This window comes from Macadamia integrifolia, unplaced genomic scaffold (genome assembly GCF_013358625.1).
Source record: "Macadamia integrifolia cultivar HAES 741 unplaced genomic scaffold, SCU_Mint_v3 scaffold527, whole genome shotgun sequence".
NCBI lineage: Eukaryota > Viridiplantae > Streptophyta > Magnoliopsida > Proteales > Proteaceae > Macadamia > Macadamia integrifolia.
The window spans coordinates 34,479-56,594 of record NW_024870473.1 but is presented as its reverse complement, the minus strand read 5'-3'; the positions used below and the strand labels follow the sequence as shown (position 1 = coordinate 56,594).

General features: G+C 36.3%; 1 protein-coding gene across 2 annotated transcripts; it reads right to left on the bottom strand.

Moving 5' to 3' along the window:
• Nucleotides 1-6,849: 6,849 nt before the first annotated feature.
• LOC122069059 lies at nt 6,850-11,629 on the bottom strand. Of its 2 annotated transcripts, none has more exons than XM_042633007.1 (11): nt 11,200-11,625; nt 11,014-11,082; nt 10,483-10,587; nt 10,268-10,384; nt 9,394-9,933; nt 8,922-9,289; nt 8,733-8,832; nt 8,454-8,513; nt 7,744-7,827; nt 7,480-7,596; nt 6,850-7,271 (listed from the first exon to the last, which is right to left on the bottom strand). In XM_042633007.1, the coding sequence occupies exons 2-11, from the start codon at nt 11,071-11,073 to the stop codon at nt 6,969-6,971; spliced, it is 1,854 nt and encodes a 617-aa protein (XP_042488941.1). In that variant the 5' UTR covers nt 11,074-11,082; nt 11,200-11,625; the 3' UTR covers nt 6,850-6,968. The 2 variants fall into 2 exon arrangements, with proteins under 2 accessions (XP_042488941.1, XP_042488942.1); XM_042633008.1 differs by having other exon boundaries at nt 7,105-7,266; nt 11,200-11,629.
• Nucleotides 11,630-22,116: the final 10,487 nt, after the last annotated feature.

The window sequence follows — 22,116 nt, the reverse complement described above, 5'->3', positions numbered from 1 at the left end:
ACTATGTCTATAAACTTGAGAAAGCTCTATATGGACTTAAACAAGCCCCTAGAGCTTGGTATGAGAGATTAAGTACTTTCTTGATAGAAAGTGGCTTCTCAAGGGGGAGGATTGACACAACCCTGTTCGTGAAGTACCTGAAGAATGACATACTCATTGTTCAAATCTATGTAGATGATATCATTTTTGGTTCAACTAACGAGAGAATGTGTACTGAATTCAGTAACAAAATGAGCAATGAATTTGAAATGAGTATGATGGAAGAGTTAAATTTCTTCCTTGGACTTCAAATAAAACAGATTGATAATGGAATTTTCATAAATCAAAGCAAATACACCAAGGAGCTGCTAAAGAAATTTGACATTAACAGTCAAAAATCTTCAGACACTCCGATGAGCTCATCCTTGAAACTAACCAAGGATGAGGATGGACCTTCTGAGGATGTAACTAGATATAGAGGCATGATTGGAAGCCTTCTATATCTAACAGCAAGTAGACCTGACATCATGTACAGTGTATGTGCATGTGCTTGGTTTCAAGCTGATCCCAAGAGATCACACCTCACTGCTGTAAAAAGAATTTTTAAATATCTGAAAAGCACTTGTGATGTTGGGTTATGGTACCCCAAAAACCAACCCCTTGACTTGGTCAGCTTTTCAGATGCTGATTTCGCAGGTTTCCATATTGACAAAAAAAGTACCAGTGGTACTTGTCACTTTCTCGGCTCTTGCCTTGTCTCTTGGTTTAGCAAGAAACAAAACTCCGTTGCTTTATCTATCACAGAAGCTGAATATGTTGCAGCTGGTAGATGTTGTGCTCAAATCCTTTGGATGAAACAAACTCTCCAGGACTTTGGAGTGCGTTTCGAATCTTGCCCAATCATGTGCGATAACACCAGTGCCATAAACTTGAGTAAAAATCCCATTTTACACTCAAGGGCAAAGCACATTGATATTCGACACCACTTTCTACGAGACACCATTCAAAATGGTGATGTCTCTCTAGAATTCATTGAAACTGATAAACAACTCGCAGATATATTTACTAAACCTCTTGGTGAAGAGCGTTTTAGTTTCCTAAGGAAGGAACTTGGCATTTGCAACCCGTTTGGCTGAATAAACATTTCTTTTTGAAAATTCTTTTCCTAAAGCCCCGGACTTGAAAAATCCTTTCCACAACCATAAAGTTTTTTTGTTCTAAAAATTTCTTGGAATCAACCGGTCGACCTCCCCAATGTACCGATCGACCGGCACTGACCGAATGGTTTGACGGTCGACCGCCAAGGACTTCCGGTTGACCGCATCTAACCGAAAGGGATACCGATCGACCGCCAAAATATACCGATCGACCGACGCCGTCGAAAATTTGATTCTTAACTCTTTAAAATCAACTTTTAACCCATTTTTTTTCAAAACTTTAGAATCCTATTTGGCCTAAAACCCTATTTCAACTATTCATCTCCCAAAACCCTAGCCTAGAACTTCATTCTACCCTATAACTCTTGAGATTCATTCCTATTCATCTCCCAAAACCCTTGCATCTCTTTCTCTCTTACACCTCTAATCATCATGGACTCTCTCCGCCCAAATAGAGGTAAGAAAACCGTGGCTCAGAAAGGAAAAAGGAAGGCCTCTGACAAAGATCCATGGTTCTCCTCCACCATTGCTCAAGAATCATGGGATCTCTACATCTCTCGCAACATAGAGCAAGGTAGGACCATCAATACCGACTCTCTGTCTAGGTATGACATCAAAGACCTTTTTGATGCTTTGGGATGGGGTAACATTCTCAAACTTGACTCCCATTGTTATCCCCATTTAGTCAAAATGTTCTTTTGCAACCTTACCTTCTCTGGTGAAGGTGACACCCAAGACCTACATAGAACAATTCATGGATGTTGACTGTGTGTATTCTAGCATTATGAAGGAATATGCTAATACACACAAAATTAAGGCTAAATAACTTACGGATATAGGGAGGATTTTCAATCTTATCATCTCTTACAACATTCTCCCAAAGAGTGGTCATAGAGATGAAGTCTCCCCATTTCCTGCCTATCTTACCTACTGTGTCTGCAAAAGTGTACCCATCAACCTTCCTTACATCCTGCTCAAAACAATGATTACCTATGGTGATAAGACTTTAAAAGGGAAATCTACCCTATGGACGGATGATTTGCCAAATCATGAACCACTTTCAAGTAGATTTTTCTAGTGAATCATTTGACCAATTTCCCCAAGAGATCAATACTTCCACCATTCGCAAAATGCATCTTCTTCCCCAGCAGTCCACACACTCCAAAAAGACTACTGTTGGACCCAGCCAGCCACAACAACCAGGCAGTGATGAGACCTCAGCCTATGCAACTGTTGCTGATCTTCAGAAAGTTGAAAATATCATCCTTGCCCAGTTGGCAAAAATGGAAAGAGAGCAGAATGAGATTCTCAAGCTCCTCCGCAACGAAGAGGACGTTGAGGATGACGAAGAAGACAATGACGAGGCGGACATGGAGGATGAGGATGCAGCAGATTAGAACTTATGTTTTCTTCTTGCAATTTTATGTTTATTTCAGTCGTTTATTATTAAATACTTTTGACATTTATGGAAAGTTGAACTTATGCTACTTTTCTATGTGGCACATACTCAGGGGGAGTATCTTTTTTTTGTGTCGTTTTGATTACCTTTTTGCAATTGACAAAAGGGGGAGAAGATTTACTTCTGACAATGACAATGATAGTATGACAATGACAATGATAGTATGACAATGACAATGATAGTATTATCTTTAAACTGTTTATGAAAATGTTAAATTGTTTATGGAAATCACTTTATCTATCCTTGTTTACTTTCTGGCTCTGCATTTCATTATCCTATTGATCTTTACACAGAGATAGTCAAATTATTTCTTCTATTTGGTTTCATTGTCTATGTTTGTTTGTCATCACCAAAAAGGGGGAGATTGTTGGGAAACATATCCACACTCCTTGCCATGTTTTGGTGTTAACAAACAAACATACATCTTTAACTTGATTGTTAAAGTGTGATTAGCTTGAAGAAACCCTTAGAAGATCGAAGGTCGAATCAAGACATGAAACAGCAAACAAGAAGGAAAGAAGATGAAGGCCCAAAGAATGGAAGATTCGAGTGAAGAAGAAGACCACTAGGATAGATTAGTTATTTTTAATGTAATTTGTAATTTCCACATACTTATATGCACTCACCTCATGCATGTGCATTGCATCATATTAGAATGACCATAGAGCATGCCTTGACTAGGTATGGAAAGTCTTTAAGTGGTGTGGAACACACAGTAACCTAACTCAAGGGTATTTTAGGGAATCTTAAAGTTAGTATCAGGAGACGAAACCTTCATAGAAGTTGTAGGAAATTGAGTTGTGATTCCAACGCAACTAATCTCAAGTCAATCCAAGGTCGGACAAAAACTTTATAGTCAAAACACTGGTGACTGGTCAGTATGACAGAGCATGTCATGTTGGCGGTCGACCGGCTGGAAGCCCCGGTCGACCGGAATCACCCGAGACCATAGGCGGTCGACCGTCTGGAAGCCCCGGTCGACCGGTGCCTGTCTGGAAGTACTCCAACGGCTATTTTTTGTCTACAACGGCTCTTGGCGGTCGACCGGTAGACCCAAAATATGTCCGTTAGAGCTTGATTCTTTGCCTAAAATGCTTCACTAAGTTCACCTATAAATACCTCTAATCACTACTCATTAATTAACAATTAATCTCAACTTCAGAGAAGTATTATTTGAGCATTAGAAGTGAGAATTGGTCTACACCATTTCTTGAGTTCAAGTTCTTTATTTTACATTCAAGAGGAACTCAGGACCATCTACATCTTGGCATTTACATTACAAACATCAAGAAGATTTCAAAAGGTGCATTCATTGTATCATCATTGCATATTTCATTTGCACCACACCGGAGGTAATTCTCTTTTATTCCACTTCTCCATTTTCTATTTTACATTAAGTCTAGACTGTACTTAGGCTTGTGTAAGGACCCTCTCATCCTTAAGAGATTGTAAGGATCCTCTTATCCTTAAAAGAGTGTAAGGTGCTCTTACCTTAAAGAGAGTAAGGTGCATCTCTACCTGCAAAGGAGATTGTGAAGGCGTCTCTCTGCCTGGAAAGGAGATTTGTAAGGATACTCTTATCCGTAAAAAGATTGTAAAGGTTTTCTTCCCTACCTACTGTACTGAAAGGGAGAACTAGTGGAATACCTTACAAGAGGATTCTTGTAGGGAGTGGACTAGACTGGAATTGAGTCGAACCACTATATATCTTGTGTTGTGGTTGTTCTTATTTTATTTATTCAGCATCTCTTTTAAATTACAATCACACTTGTGATCTATACATCGAAAAGAGTTGAATTCCATTAGTATAACCTATTCACCCCCCCCCTCTAGGTTATTTCAAGGTCTTACATTCAAGAATGTGATTAACCTGCACAACCTAACAGGGTTGTATTCTTCATTGGGATGGAACCGTTCTACCCTGCTCCCATGCCCTGAAGATACGATCATCTCAGCTCAGCAAAGACCAACACATGGTAAGCATGGTAAGTATATGATCCACTGGAGTCCATGACAGTTAAATTGTTCAAATAGTCTCACTGGCCTGTCATGTTCATGCCTGGGACACCTGAGGACTTCAATCAGAAATAATAGTAAGCCCATCAGAGGGCATCTGTTCTTTCTCCATTAAGCATCTCATTCCTTGCTTCAATATAGTTCATGCTAGTCATGACTCATGACAAGGACCTCTCAACCTTTGTCATATATTTTCCTTCAGGAATGGACAAAGTCTGATTCCAAAGTATAAGCTTTGCTTGATCGTGTAATCTGTTTGTGACTTTTGCAAGGCTGTCCCCCTTTCAGTACACACTAGTTCTTTTATTTTGTCCTGGGCTTCTTATAATTCATGCAAAGTTGTAGCTTTCTCTGTACAATTTTTGATGCTGCAAATATTATTGTCCCTTCTGAAACCAAGGAGAAGATAACCATGGCTGATATCTTGAAGGAATAAAAGCTATACATGAAGTTATTCCCTTCTGTTTTCCTTCCCATTTTGGTTTCTCTTTACCCCTCACCTTTTAATAAAGATGGATCGAACAAGTGCAATTTCTTTTTTATCTTTTTCTTCAATAGAGAGAGATAGATCTCGTAAAGGTTTAAGGATTTGTACTTAAACTTGGAAATAACTACACCCATCTTATCACAAAAAGCAAAAGCCATTTAAAGTCCAGAGGTAGATGATCAAGTGTTCTACAAGTTTAATACCATGAAAAAGCATTTCAGATTCGTAAATTTTAGCAGATGTTATATTAGATCCCCATGCTTTTTAATAGATGTACTTAACAAATTCTTCTGTTAATAGCTCTAATCTTAGTAGATCATGCTATTTCTTACGCGCCGTATAGTATGCTTTCTTTAACCAAAATATTAATCATATAGAAATCTTTATTTTCCCTCTAGAACACTTCCACCAGATACCTGAGGAAAATCATAGCCTCCATATGAGCCTCTTCTTTTTTTTTTTGGGTCTAAAGTATGCATGGTTTGAAGAATTGAATCAGAATCGGCAGAAGAAACCAACATTGATTCTAATTAATGCTCATTCCTACAACTAAAGTTTTGGAATTGACGTGTACCAAAGGGGCTCAGAAATTTTATTTGTCTCAAACTTGGTGGATAAAGCCACCCCCTTTTGGGTTTACATTTCCTCTGTTAAAAAAAAAAGTGTTTTGGAATTGGCCATAAAGGTTCTTTGATATTATTTATTTTTATTATCTTTTTTTATTTTATTTTAAGAAGTAAAATAGTAGAAAAATGAATAACATTTAAATTTTGTAACAAAATCTACTAGTCTTTTAGAATTATATTTAAATCTTTGTTTCTTCTTTCCAATTTCAATTTCTAGAGTTTTGGCTGATTCGGGCTGAACCGATTCTGATCCCATTTGAATCGAATTCGATGAAAGTGTGCCTGATTCCGGGTTTTAAACCTTCCATGAGTATGTGTGAGAAAGAGAAAAGGACCACAAGAGACGAGGGCAGCCTCTCTCTACATCCAAAACAATCTGGGGACCCACTTTGTAATCTTTCTGTAGACTGTAGATATCCAACAAATTAGGTGACGAAAGCCACAAATTAGTGAACCCCTCCACCATGAAAAATTACTTTTATAGTGGCCAAGGATTCGTAAGCCATTAACACTAGAAGTTAAGAATTTGGCTTCGCTGGCTTCAGGTTGCACTTAATTTATTTACTGTCATAGTAGACATCTACCATTCAAATTTAAAATAACTAAATGTACACCATACAGCCTGCAGAGCAGAGTGATGAACCAATTGCTTGCTTGTCTTCCACTATATATTTTGTCAATGCCCAGCCAGGAAACCCATACCAGTCAATAGCATTCAGCCTCTCCTAATCTAAACTCGGTTCTTGAATATTTAAATGTTATCCTGGGTTTTGATTGATAGTTGATACTTGGGTTTTTTATCTATTTCTATTGTTTTATTTTTTCTTTTAAAACCAAACCCAAGAGCATGATAGTAATAGAATCTGGAATGGGTATCATCTCTGTCTTCTTCATTGGTTCTTTCGGAATATATGGATATAGCAGGTCAGGAATAAGAAGGATATGACTTATTCCTCTAGTTCAACTTCAGGGTCACAAAGAAGATAAAGATGTTTGTATTTTATCAAGAATTGTGGGAATCACAATGTAAAGCTCTCCAATGAATTGCAACCAAAACCCCCTTAATGGAAGAGAATAACATACCTCACATAATTACATACAAATTGATAGATTATATATATTTACTTTCTTTTTCCTTCTTTTTTTTTTTTTTTTTCTTATAATTATTGCCTGTGTACTCACCCTCCTAATCCCATCACACCCCAAATGCATTTATACCAAAGACACTGCGAGAAAGACGGCTTCTATCGCTTTACAAGGTACCTGAAATTGAATTCATAAGGTTTTACTTGTACCAACTGCAAAAAAGCTTCTACTCTCCCTCTCTCAATGCACTTAACAACATCCTTCCTGTGTTCATCAGGTAGCTGCAGGCAGATCCAGTCCAGAAAAGAATCCAAGTCTTTTGCAAAGTCTAGTAGATACCAGTCCAACAACTTGGGGATCACCAATTTGTTTTCTCTTGAGATACCAATTGCTGCTTGCAAATAGTCTCTCTTTGCTGCTTCTAGCTCATTTTCAACTTGGGATGCAGAGTACACTCTTACCTTCATTTGAAACATGTATTTATCAGTTGTGACAGAGACATAGTTTAATCATAATAATGCTTCAGTTGACTGTCAACCAGATTGATATGATTGGACCATGAGAAAAGTTGGCGGGGACAAAATTTCTAGGTTGAACAACTTAACCAACTAACTTATCAGACTAGAATCATGTTTAACTATCCAAAAAGAAAAAAATCTACAAACTTACAGCAGGGGAGGACCAGCTACCGCAGGAGAGGGCAAATGTAACCAAAGGTTCAGACCATTCTAGTCCAAAGATGCTCCTTGCTGCCATTTCTTCATTTTTTGAACCTTTGGAGTGGGACTGAAGAGAATTTACGCAAAAAGAATACTCAGCTAACAATTCAAAGTATCATACATTAGAAAGGAAAAGATCCCTCATTTATTTGTATACAACCCAACCTCAAGTAAAGAAAAATTAAGCATAACTGGTAAATTGAATAGAACTCACATAATTCGAGTGATAAGGCAACCTCAGGATGAAATGCTCAATTGTCATTGCATTCAGCAAATGCCCACCAACATTTATCTTCACCTGAGAGAGTCACAATTGGATGAGTTGTTGAATGATTTTACAAGAATCTCCGAAGAAAAAAATTTTGAAGTACCTTACAGAAAAACCAAAGGTCAGAATTTATATACATGAGCCACACATTAGTGGTCAGGCCATATGCTGGAAGCCTGTCTATTAAGACTGATAATCAAACAGATTATCACAACCAGGCATGTCTTTGCATCTTGTTGGATTGAGAGGGAAGGGTCAATAATCCAGACAACTATAGTTTGAAAAGCTATGATCCTAGTGTTGGATATGTGCAATCAACACCTACCGCCAGATGAATTTTCAATTCAGTAGGTCAAGGAAACTAATGACAGCCACAGCCTATTCATATTTGCCAAAAGATATAAAATATGTGGCGTATTATCCTCACTCTTTTTGAAAATCTAACAAGAGCAAGATAAAAAAACTGGGAAGATGTTGCCAAATAATTTACTAATATCAACAGCATAAAAAAAGAATTTTTCAGTGATAGAAAATTACATTTTAGGGCATCAAATTACAGATTTCAAATGAAACCAAAATTTACAAGAGAGTGCATGAATAACCCTTATGACAATATGAACAACTGCAAATACAGAGAATTGCTTGACAGAGTTTACCTTCTGCATCAGTGCAATGACCATCTGGGGGCTCTCGGGTATGCCATGCTCTAGGAATGCCTGATGCAGTATAGGAAAAATTACAATGGTCGCTTTTGTTTCCATTAAATACGTTAATGGTAAAAGGAACGTCACTGGTTATAGCAAAACCAAAAGCAATATGGAGAAAAAATTCATAGGACATGATCTTAACATGAGGAAATCATTTCTCCCAAAAATAAAACAAAATGAAAGTTATGAATTTACAATCTTCCCGTTTAAGTTAATTTGTTCACTCACATTCATCATGCAGGAATTATAGATGTTGATCCAAAATGCAAGCTTTTGCTGATGATTAAGACCCTTTAAGTCAACTGAAGCAAGCTTCCCAAGGAGAAGCCTGAAAGTTGAGAAAACAATATTAGTTCAGAAGCTGACAATGTAAAGCATAAATTACAGACCAGTCTTAACTTTAAATTTGGAACTCACTTCAATCTGTGTATCAGGAAAAAAGAGTTTGTTTTTCGGTTTACATCAATTGAGCTGGCATCGATGACAGACAGATGCTTATATGGACCAATGTCTCTCTTTCCGAATTCTAAACAAACCCCATAGGGGTCTTGGGTCTCTATTAATTCATAACTTTCATGACATGCTGGAGCCAGTAAAGGTGGCAACATCTCTGAGTCCATTAACCTTTTCTTTGGTGTGCGCATCCTTATGAAAATGCTCAATAGGCAGTTAAGAATATCCTCAGAGATTTTATTTGGTCCGCTACTCTCAGCTGATACCATTTCTTCAGGAATAGCGAAAGTGCTCTCCTCTGCCCTTTCTCGGTCTCCAACATTGCATTCTAGCTGGAAATTGGAAAATCCATTTTAAATTCACCATCGAAGTTGAAACCTTGGAAAAATCACTTTCATTTTTCTAAAAAAAATTATTGACAAAAGGTATTGCATACCTGTAACTTCATAGGATCCAATTTCTTTTCTTCTGATTTAGGCTTATTGTGAGCTCGCTTCACTGGTGGTCTGCTTTTTGTGGATTTCTGCTTTGGGGATTGTTTATTGTTCTTGGTTGAATTAGGCAAGGACTGATTTTCCTTGCCCCGTTTATCTTCTGGAGAAGCCAAAGAGCCATGCGGTTTCTTCACCAGTGGTTTCACATTTGTGGGGCGATTGGAACAATGCCCATTTCGATCAGAAACAGTTTCGGAAACCGATTGTGACAAACCTGGAGAATTGCCTGGCAGAGAAGGTGGAACCCTGACCACAGACATTGTTGAATTGCCTTCAGCTTGAGATGAAGATTGGGGTTGCTCCTGTTTGGCATTTCTACATTGGTGGGATTCAAACAAATCAGCCATACCCTCCATGCTCTTCTTGGAGGATGAGATGTAGACAGCTTCCTGATAGAGGCCGTGTCTGAAATTCACAACCTGTTCTTCAAGCCGAACTACTTCCTCTTCCAAAACAGCCACTTCTGCAAGAAGCTCCAATGTCTGCAATGGTAAGGACAAATTTTATACTGAGACTATCCAATTACAGAGAAGAAAGTTTTGGGAGATCTGTTTTAAATTCAGGCATATAGGCCTTCTTCCCTTTCCTCCCCATCTGGTGTTCCCCATTAATGACACTCCCCAGAGTTTCTTCTCCCAGATTAACTTTCACATGTAGTTGTGATTATTATTCATATAATTACATTAACTAGCTTTTACCATTCCATTTCTGTCGATAAGAAGGCCAGTTTTTTTTCCAAACAGAAAGAGAATTTGAAGACTAGATTGAATAGAAAGAGAACTTGGAAGGGAAAAAAAAAACTGAAACAGTACTAACGTATGGAGGGAGATACGGTGGAAGACGAGGCAGAGCTCCCAAAGGTCTTGTGAAAGCCCTCTCCAAGGCTCTGTGCACATTCTCTTCATGTCTAAGCTTCTTTTTTAGTTTATCAACCTGAAAATTCAAATCAAGAACAGAGTGATCAATAGAAAGAGAAGGGGAAAACAATATATCATTCAAACGACCCCAAATGAAAAGATGAAAATATATACATCTTGAAGTAAGGCCATTTTCCTTTCTTTGCTCGAGTGACGTCGATTTGCACTTGCTTTTTCAGAATACGCCAATTTGCTCCCCTGCTGCTCCATTTTATCCTTCTTCAGAAATAAATAGAAAATTCAATAATTCCATCTTGCTCTCTAGAACAGAAACTAAAAACAGAGATGGGAATATAAAAAATCAAGATCCCAATCTGGTTTCAAAATCTGATAGGACAATGCTACTGAAAATGAATACCCCAGATCAAATATTGATAAAGAAGCCATTTTTTCAATAAAAATTTGAGAGCCCATCTCGGATTTCAATCATGGATGCAATCTTTATCAAGTGTTTTGGAAGCTGCCAACTTCTAAATCCTCTACATTAGCCATATTTTGAATCTAATCTAAGAAACCAGAACATGCTGTATCCATAAATAGCTCCCAATCTCTAATGCTTCTGAGTAGAAAAAAGAACCATTTCTGGCAAAAAAAACTTGATGATTAACAAAGGATCCAGTTCAGGTATTCATCAAAGAATCCTACTTGTTCATTTTTCATCGGAGTTTTCATGGTCTGCAAAGTTGTCCGGACGCTCGTATTCATCTTTACTTCCTGCAAGAAGCGAAGAGAAAAAAAGAAAGAAATTAAAATCAAAGAAATGGCTCCCAAGGGACAATTGGAAGGATAAAAATAATAAAATCTTGGCATTAATGGAAGAAGATGAGAGACCTTAGAAAATTTCCATTCCTTTATAGAGCGGGAAACTTGAATGGAACCCAAAAATACTAATCCCTGCAATCCTCGGTGGGCGTGAAATAAAACAAGAAAGCCCACAAAAGAGGACAATGAGATTTAGACTTCATCGAAGAAAGCGAAACAGAGGAAGCTTCAGTGATTGAAGCAGAGGAAGCTCAAAAGGAATCGAGACTCAGTATTAGAAGTAGAGAAACGCTTAGAGAAACGAAGAGATAACGAGAGAAGTAGTGAGAGATAGGCACAGACAGTCGCAGAGGGTGAAAGTTGAGGATTCTCACATCTCATCTCACCTATGTTTCCTCGTTTTTCAAGTAATCTATCTTCCGTAAGAATTAAGCTGTTTTTAGAGAGAGATGGATGGGCTTGGAGGTGACAAGAGGCACTGTCATGGTGTCATGTAATACGTTAGCTTTGGGGAGAGAGATGCGCGCCCGGCACACTTTAGCGTCATGTGTGACAACCCGCGCTCTGACGCCCTCTCATGATGAATAAACATGCTTACATGCGCGTTTCTTTTGTTTTTGGGTTGGATCCAGGATCCAGGATCCATCATCCATCAGCTCTTCCTTGAAGCCCTCCTCTTTACTTCTCTTTTCATTCTTTAGCAACGTGACCGAAGAGCCCATCCCCAATATTTGAAAAGGAAAAAAGAAAACTCTCTCTTGCATGTATTTACGCCTAGAGGAAAGCAACAGTGAAAAGACAGCTTTGCACTCTATACATGTATTGAAGATACTTTTGCGTGATCTTCCATTGGTTTGTGTACTGGCACAGTGATTACAAGCGCATAGCATTCTCTTGACCTAATTGAAATATAATCTTAGAAAGACAGGGAGAAAGAATGCTACATTATCACATGGCCACTATACCAGCACTTGGTTAGTGGGAGTGCATGCATAAGCATCCAATCGAAGGGATAAGGATGTCTTTTCAGGGCATCTCATGTTTGCATAGAGGACATAATCAAATAGAATTCTTTTCCACAAGAAAATAAAAGGAAAAAGAATCCTCAAAGACAGTGCCCCATCACCCAAACACAGAGGAGGGGGGAAATGATTGTCGAGCCATGATAATCAGAAGTCAGAAATCCTACTCATATTTTTGCTTCCACACACGATCCCAGTGTCCCCGATGCTGGCACAAGGGTCACACTATCTTTCAGGGAATTCTCTCTCCCCCCCCCCCGCAAAAAAAAAAGGGAAAAAAATCTAAAACGTAACGTGGCCCCGGTATCCAGATAGAGGGGGCAAAATGACTACCCCGCCCCCTACTCATAAAAGTTGGAGATCTTTCCTTTGTTGATGCTTTCGCATACGCTCCCACTAGCCGACTCCATATTGGTGCGGAGGCCACACTGTCTTTTCAGAAATCCTTTTCCAAAGAATATATATATATATATATATATAAATATAAAACAAAGATACTTACCAAGATATTTACCCAAAAAAAAATATTTTATTTCAATTTCTAAGATTACGACTGATTTTCAATCAATTTCGACTAATATCAATCAGATTCATAATCGATAAAAGGGCCGATTCTATATACTTGAACCTTGACTTGAATAAAGAAAAACAAAAATGTGAGCTGTTTCTTTGTGGGCACATTACCACAACAAAGCTGCCTAAATCACATGGCTTCCAACCAAGGCTTATCTCTTGTTTAGGAGATGATAATTACACTGCAATGGTATATATGTATTAGTATATGTAAATAAATAAAAATTTTATTATTATTTTCTTGCCACCTGAGGTTTAATGCATGCATTGTACTTATACATTATGTAATAAACAGGAAAGCACGTGCAATGCACGTGGAGAAGAATCATCATGATTCATGATCTTATATGTCTCTTACTGTTCGTTTGAAAGGAGGAAGAGAATCTGATCAGGGTTTTATATCTATTTTTCGAAGACTAATTAATAGTTGTGACTAATTAAAAAAAAAAAAAAAAACTATGCATGCAAACATTGCACAATACAAATGCATTATTGAACACTAAACCCAAGCACCATTAGATGGGAATCATTGATAATCATCAGTTGTCGGTCCCATAAAGGGTGGGACCATAGGACAAGGACATCAACAGAGGGTGGGTATTTATTTTTCACAATGGCAACACTGTCATTTTGCCCCCTCTATGCCTGGATACAAGAGCCGCACAATCAAGTAGCATTCTTTTCCCCTAATAAAGGTAGAAGATCCTTGCAAGTTGTGTGACCCTTGCAAAAGCAGTACAGAGTTAATGAGAACGCATACGGGGCATAAACAAAGATGAGATTTTTTCATGTTAAATAGGCTGCAGCGTGATCATTTTGTGCGCTCTTGTGCCTAGGTGGAGGCTGCACACATCCTAGCAAGGTTTTTTTTTTCTCCCTTATAATAATAAGGCAAAGTTAATAATAAGATAAAATATTTTATGCGTAGTTATGTTTTCAACCGTTGGATGGGAAGAGAGCAGCAGAAGTTTTTTTAATCCCCTCTCTCCCTCATCCAATGATTAATGACAAGGCTATATATGTAAATAGCGATGCATAAAAACTAGATAACAAGAATAATGGTAATAATAATAATATATTTCTCTTCCGTTTGTTCTTGAGTTGCTTTAAGCATTGAATGAAAAGGCCTTGAGAAAAACAAGATACGATAAGCCAACAAACGAGAAAATGATAATAATAATTTTTATTATTACTATGAATTATCTCTCATCATTATTATTATTATTATTATTTGGTTGATGAAAAACCGAAAACAGATCTCAGGCTTCAAAGGTCCAAGATGGACTTGATCAGATGATTCAATGTCAGTTGATTTGAAGTGGGGCCCACAAATATAAATAACTACCAAGCTAGAATGGTGAGTTGGAGGAGTGTGATTCGATTCAGACACCTAACACCTTCATAAGAAGAAATCAGCAGAGGAAGCATTTTAGTGTTTCAATTATTTCCAAAATTGTGAGGGTTGGCTTTGTCATAACAAATGTGGAACTAGGGAACATAAGGAAGTAAGACCGATGGAGAGTTAACAGAGATTTTTTTAATAAATTAAAACTCTACCACCCACGTGGATTACCTCTGTATCAACCATCAACTTCAGAAAAAGCTTTAATATCTGCTTCCATTTAAAATATCAAACAGTCACTTTCAAAAAATAAAAATAATAAAATCTTAACAAAAGAAAAATGATAACTTATCAATTCTTGTGAAAGAATTAAATGAAAAAAAAGGTTTCCATGAAGCCACGGTGAACATCGACACCCTACAATAGATGAAGAGACACATGGGAAAAGAGGGGATCACACCAGGTCCTCTCTTACTCGAAAACTTTGTTCTTGAATAAAAGTATTAATAACTGTAAGTCCTGACAGTTTTTTTTCCTCTTTCTTCTTTGCATTAGAAATGAAAAAAAATAAATAAATAAATAACAATTAGAGAATGAAAAGGGTAAAATTGTAAATGTACAAGTCAAATAGGACAAGTATCATCTTTAGTTGTTTTCCTCTTGAGAAGAGGAATGCTAGCCTTCTACGTTGTCGTGCCTAAACACTACGCCTAGTTTCAAGGGTCGTTCACATTCTCACTGCGAGACATAGCCTCTGGCTTCATCGGTGGAGAATGCAAATGGGTAATGTTCTTTCAACTTATCCTTTTGTTTTTACTTTTATCTGATCAGAGAGAAATAATAGAGGAGGAAAAGAGACACATAAGAAAGGGATAAAAGACAGGGGGAGCTATAATGTTTGACGATGATGATGAAGACATGAGATTGGGATGAGAGGATGTGAATGGATGACACGTGATACTTATCAACCACATACTACATCGCTTTCTACATTAACTTTCCTCCTATTAAAATGAAACTAACTCATAATCCAAAGTCCAAGGAGCAAGGATTGCTTGTTTGCCTAATTGCTTGATTAACGTTGCTCCTAATTTAAATGGTTTATTAAAAGACTAATAACCACTCTAGGAAGGGTTAATCATTGGATATCATGTTAAACTCTGCTGCCTTCATGCATAGAAAGGTTTTCAATATCTGAATGGGAAAAAGATCACCACATTGCTCTTAGTATTATTATTATTATTTCTCCCCTGATCATGGTTCATCCCGTGTGCTGTTGCCATTGGTGTGGCGTGAGAGATTCTTCTATCACCGACAGCATGAGAAATCTTCCTTGAATTATATTTTTTTGCTACCACTATCTATTAAGAAAGATAGGGACTATTGTGTGCTAATGCTATAAATTATAATGGCTTCAATTAAACATCTCGTTCTTATTTGTTTTATTGGGATTCTTAATTTAAGATTACTTGAATCAACAAAAAAATAAATAAAATGATTAAAAATATGCTTATGATTTACCTTTTTGAAGATAACTATATATTTATTGTGGCTTTTTTTTCCCCTAGGGGGGTGAGGGGTGAGGGGTGAGGGGTGAGGGAAAGCTATAAATTTGGGGGTTTATCGTGAAAGCAATGAACCGTTGACCCCAAATAATAGGAAGAAGAGAGGTGAGAAGGGTCTCATTTGGATCGTCCCATTGATGAGAGTCATCAGTGAAGAAATAAGTTGTCCTAACTTATAAGTTATTGTCAAATTTTAGAACATTATTGTTAAGTGATATTTTAATTTTATGGGAAAATATTTTCTGTCCGGGAGTGTTGGCATAATTTTTATGTCTTTCCTGAATAGAATGATATCTCTGCCTTCTATTGAGGGTGGGGGGAGGGGGAATGGTATCTAGGAGCTTTAATCATGTAAGCCAAGGTTTTAAACTTGGGAGAGGATTTACTACTGGCTGACCGGACAAACATGTACCATTCCACAATTCCAGTTAGAAGCTAGGATGAAGGTGGGCCTTGAAATGAGCCTGGACTGTTGACAAATGTCACTTGTCAAATAGAGTGGATTCCAATGTTATTAGATGGTTCCAATTGTCTGCAAGGATGATTCAAATAGAATGATGGTAATGCTGAAGTTAGAGGTGAAGGTTAATCTCTAGTTTATTCTTGATCGGTGCTTTTTTCTATTGATGACAATGCCACAATGCCATAAGTGAAGCTGGGTCACTGGATTTCTTTTTTATTGTGACTTGTTTAGATGTGTAATTCTTTCATTCTTTTTAATAAAAATTTATTACCATCCTTAAAGCAAAAAACGATTCAAATAGAATGATGGAAACATTTCAAGACTACCTAAAAATTGGTCACCGTCAAGTTAGACTACCTAAAAATTGGTCACCGTCAAGTTACTGACCAAATAACTAAAAACAAAGATGAGTAATAATCCAAAGCAGTGCTCTTCTATCACCCGTATATATATATATATATATATATATATTTTTCTTACATTTTTACTTTTGGCTTCCCTCTACCCCTCATCTTCATCTTGGATCACTACCTTCTCCACATTCCATTAGCTATCAGCAAGGAAGGAGGCAGGTGGAGTTGGAGGATGAGGAGATCAAGAAAAGGATATGCACATTAGAATCGTTTATTATGATCTTATATCAGTCACATGGGATTTGATCCCAAATCGATTTCATAAGAGATTTAGTGTAGATTGATATGGTATTATATCTCTTGATCTTTTAAGTCGGTTTTTACGGACGACTTCTTCTGAGATTTATATCAGTGATATCAGAGTAGTTGACTCTCGATTCAACCCTCATATAGAAGGGGAGACCTGGTGTCAAAGTGAAACTGATAGGAAAAAACTACCACTAGAGATCATAAAGCAAAATGGAACCACATGGAAAGTATCATCACCTTACATAAAAATATCTACCAATCAATTAAAGACAAGAAATAGCATTACCAAACTACCCCCACATTTGCCTTGGATGGAGAAGGGGCAAAATTATGAAAATAAATAGGTTGGTGTGGGACGATCACTATTTTTGGCTTATTTTGTATTAATCATTATCATATTTAGTAATTTGATTAAACAAAAAATTGTATATGTAATTTGGTAACTTAAAATCTATTTTTGAATAATATTATAATTTTTCCTAAAATATACTCATATATAGGTCTTAATGCAGGTGATCAACGTTAGTAAGACCATACTAAAAAAGAATAAAAATAAAATATATCAATGTTGGTAACACCGTCACACAATGGTTGAATGCAAGAAACCAATCAGAGTCCCATTGTATACCACTATCAAAGTTAGGTAGGAAAAGGAGAAACAACACATATGAATATTAAATTGATCGAATTTTCTTTCACACATGGTAAAGGAGAGACATCCATGGTATTAAGTGCCAAAGGGGTAGTTCCAATCTAAATAAAAAAGATGGGAGTTGACGACATGGCCACTTCACCTGTTGATGGAAGGAATTCCTACGGGCAAAGAAAAACTTTCACCAAAAATGCATAGGTCAAAAATTTTGACAAAAAATATGTGCTTAACGTGATTTATGTTTAAAAATTCAAAAGCAAAAATATACTTAGTTTACAACAAAATTTTAAATAAAACGTATACATCAAAAGTTTTGATATGAAAATATGCATAATTGTTACGGCTTATATTAAGAAATTCAGAAAAAACCTAGAAATATATTCAAAATACAAGATACAACTGACTTGTACATCATTCAATAAATACAATTATAATATATAAAGTTTCAATTTATCATACGAAATCATATCGAACTGAAAAAACAATTTAATAACTAAATATTATGGAGACCTATGAGTACACTAAGAAAAGAAGAGTGGCATGGTTCAGATCAGAAGATTATGAAAATTATAATTAGGGATAAACTGAAAATATAAGGAAGATGTTCTAAGGAAAAGTTTGAATGACTTTATATATAATACTCACCAACATGGTTTTAAATGGAGTTGCATGGCATAACAGGATTCATATAGCTGAACTCATTTAGTTGAGGAAATAAATAAATAAATAAATAACTACAGTGGGTTGAGTGGAACAGATCATAAAAATAAGTGAAAATATTTCTTACTCTTGGGATCATTTGAAGAAGAAAAAAAAATGAGTACCATGTGCACGAGAAAGATGTGAATTTGTTAAGGGGTAGATATCATATTTTTTTTCACATACATATAGCTAGAACTAATTATATTTGTCAAGACATAACATAGCTTTCCAAAACCTCTTCACCCACCCCCTTACTCGACAAACCAAATTAACAAGGATCATAGTTAATGTGCAATTTAAACACATGGCATACCATTTGATTAGAAAAAATCATACAACAACAACTCGGTTTTTTTCCAACTAAATGGGATCGACTACATGGATTTTTCAAATAAAATGATAAAAGGAAGGAGAGAGATAAAAAAAAAAGAAAAAAAAAGGAAAGGATGAAGAAAATAAATAAGGCAATATAACACATTTGAGTCATCTCACATAAACGCAACTGATAATATGAATCTTTGCCCTCCAGACAGCAAAATATATGCATTTTAGAAATAAATATATAAAACACCTATTATATGGATTATGGTATTATTCAATTAGGGAAAATGTTGGGTATACCACTAGGACACCCATATCTAATATCTATCTCTCCTCATCTCCTTAGAAAAGTTCCCTATACCCCTCCCATTCAAGACTTTCTATTACTCCAGAAAAACTGGTGTCAGATCTAACCTCCTCCCATTCGGTTATATTAAAATAATAATAATAATAATAATAATAATAATAATAATAATAATAATAATAATATATGATTGAAAGAAAAATTCTCTATTTCTCACCAGCACAGGCCTCTTTCTACCATGAGAATAAACACAATAAATGAACCCTACTTGGTTGTTGAACCATTTGATTCCCATTTATCCAATGTAGGCTCTCGCTATAGTTTTTATCCATATCCTAGTTAAAAGAATAAAGTATGGATAACTTTTTTTTTTTTTTTTTGGAAAATAAAAGGTGAGGATTACTTAAGAAGTAAGAATTATGTTAAACAATATATATTGGAAAAAAATCACATTAAGATATTAAATTTTTGGGCAAGAGAACCATATTTACTTGTGCGGTCATTATTTTAATGAACACATCAATGAGAGGTCGTGTGAAGACATCTGAAGAGAGTAACCTGATTTTTTTGTGTCCACTTGTGTTGGGATATAAAACACACAAATGAAAGGGTTCTTTTCTCCTTTTTTTTTTTTTTTCTTTTTTTTGATAGACCTAAATTTTCATATTGAAAGCACATAGTATCTACAGAGGATGTCAGGGTAGACTCTTTTACTTTAGTCGTTGGCCGGCAATGGTTGTGAAGTTTCTGCAATTCTTGCCTTTGATCAGTGTGAATTGCGATGCATTCTTTATTTGGGTGTGATAGATGCACCATGCCACCATCAGTACTGTGTAAAACTAGATATGATCCCAACTCCCAATCCTCACCAGCCCATTCTCTCATTTCTCTTGATCAACCAAAAAAGTATAAATAAAAATCTCTATGAAATGGTTTCATGAATGAATTTTGGTTATCTGCGGTTTCTTTTTAATTAATTGTGTGTCTAATTAGTGATTTAAGGGTTGGGAAAACTTTAAACATGCATCTTAACACATAGACGTGTATCCCTAAGTCCTCCCAAACCTTAGAGATCACTAATTAGGCATCCAATTGATAGGAGAATATTTTGTTTTCGATTAAATTATATATATAGAGAAAAAAGATTTTCAAATTGTTGACTAATATGGTAATGGTGATTAAACGATAGAGACTTTCACCAATAAACAAAGAAATAAAAAAAATAAACTATTGAGACAAATAGAGATTTCCTGTGGGGCAAGGGGAGCGCTTTATGAATGTCGTTAATGCAGTTCATACAACCAAATCATGCTCAAATCCTTCGGTTCATTCTAGTATATACTATGAACCCTTATAATAGAAATAAAAGATGGTGCTTATATATCTACAGTAATTGGAAACGTCCAACATTTTACTAAAAAAAGAAAAAAATTGTTCAACTTGTCAACTTAGAATGTAAATGGATAGTCGGAAATCCAAATTTAAATCACATTTGTACACATTAGAGGTTTTCATATCCATTAGAGGGTGTCAATCTGGATCTGAATTTGAATAATCTGGAACATAATCTATCCGATTTGAGTAGATATTCAACTAATAAAAAAAATTAATAGTTAATGATCTTGAGGGTTCTTGAAAATTTGAAAAGTTTAAGAGGATAAGAAAAAGTATTAAGGTTGCGTTCGGTAATGTTTCTGTTCTAGAAATGACGTTTCATGTCAAAACCAGAATTTTCCATTTCTATGTTAAAAATCTGTTTTTTCCCCCCTAAATAATTGTGTTTGGGAAACCTGTTTCAAAAACATTTTATCGAGATAGGGATGAGGGAGAGAGAGGGAATTGAATGGGTTTTTTTCTACACGGGAAGGGTTTCTTACTATGATTTCACCGAGACAGGGATAAGGGAGACCAATTATCAGCAGTGTTGAAGAAGAGCAGGGATCAGGTGAAAATTCTTCATGGATTCTTCACCACTCCAGTTCTTCAGAACTTTAAGGAGACAGAGATTTCATATCAGTAGAACGATATGGATCAAGGGTTTTAAAAAAAAAAAATCTATCTTTTGTGGAAACCTTGGATAAATCGATTTGGATCCATATCAGTATCGTATTAACTTCCAAGGCCGGAATATCTAACCCACAACCAGCCGATCAGCCGACTCAAGCAATGATAGGTTAAGAGTATTTCATCTCTAGGCTATCAACCCAATTGGTAAAAGAGTCATTATTTGAGACCATGAGAGATCTTCTGTTGCAATAAAATGTAAATCTAGTACGAATATAGGAGCTTCCCTGTCGTATCTAAGGGCTTAAGTCTCTTGCTTAAATGACACTTCTACCTCTCCAGATTGGACTACTCCCTTGTTGGTTGATGACATCTTGTCTTTTGTATGTCTTAATAGTATTTTTTCCTGTTTTATTTCTTATTTGTTGAATAGCGAGGCCAATATGAGAGACAAGGGTGTTGCTCTTTTGAAGCTATCTAAAGTTTGGTAGGTTCAACCAATTATGTTTATTATAAATTCTACCGTTTTCTCTTGCAGGATGTCATACTTTTCTGGTGAGAATTTCTAAGGTTCTTACATCAAACCTTATTTGTATCTCACACAAAAAACAAAAATACAATTGAATTGAAATCATGGCAAAACAAGATTTGTACCTTGCACCAAGATACATTGGAGATGATCTTAATGCAGCACTTCATGAATCTCTTGTTCCTTTGTTTCAGATCTTCTGTAGCCTCTCAGATCTTCTTAAGTTCTCTCTCTTTTGTGCTAAAGTCGAAAAGAGTGAATGAGGGCTGTAGTGACCCAAAACATAGTATATATAACATTATCCTAACCCTAATCCTTAAACGACAATGGTTGGACCAGCATATCCCTAAATAGACATACCATCTTGTTATAGTGCATTGATGGAACAGAGAGAAGGGTGTTGGCGGTGAGGGACCGTTGGTCAGCGGGCTTTGTGGTTGTTGCTGATAATTTATGGAGGGGGAGAAATGGAAAGAAACACCAAATGAAATACAGGAATGCAAATCAAATTTTTGCTATGGTGATAAAAGATTTGCAGGCAGCGAACCTCAACATGAAAGGAGATGGAATGGCTTCCCAAACAGATCGAATCTTATCCTAGAAGGTTATTGGTGCAAACCAATGACTGACTGTGTTAAGCTCAATGTGGATGGATGTTCTCTGAGCAATTCAGGGAGAGTAGGAGCGGGTGAAATTTTGAGAGATCACAGGGGTAAAATTGTGGATTCATTCAAGATCTTCCTGGAGAATCAAACAAATTATGCTGTTAGTCTCCTGGTCTGATTGGAGGAATAGTTGTCACTATGAACCTTGGCTTGAGGTCCCTATGTATTGAAATTGATTCAGT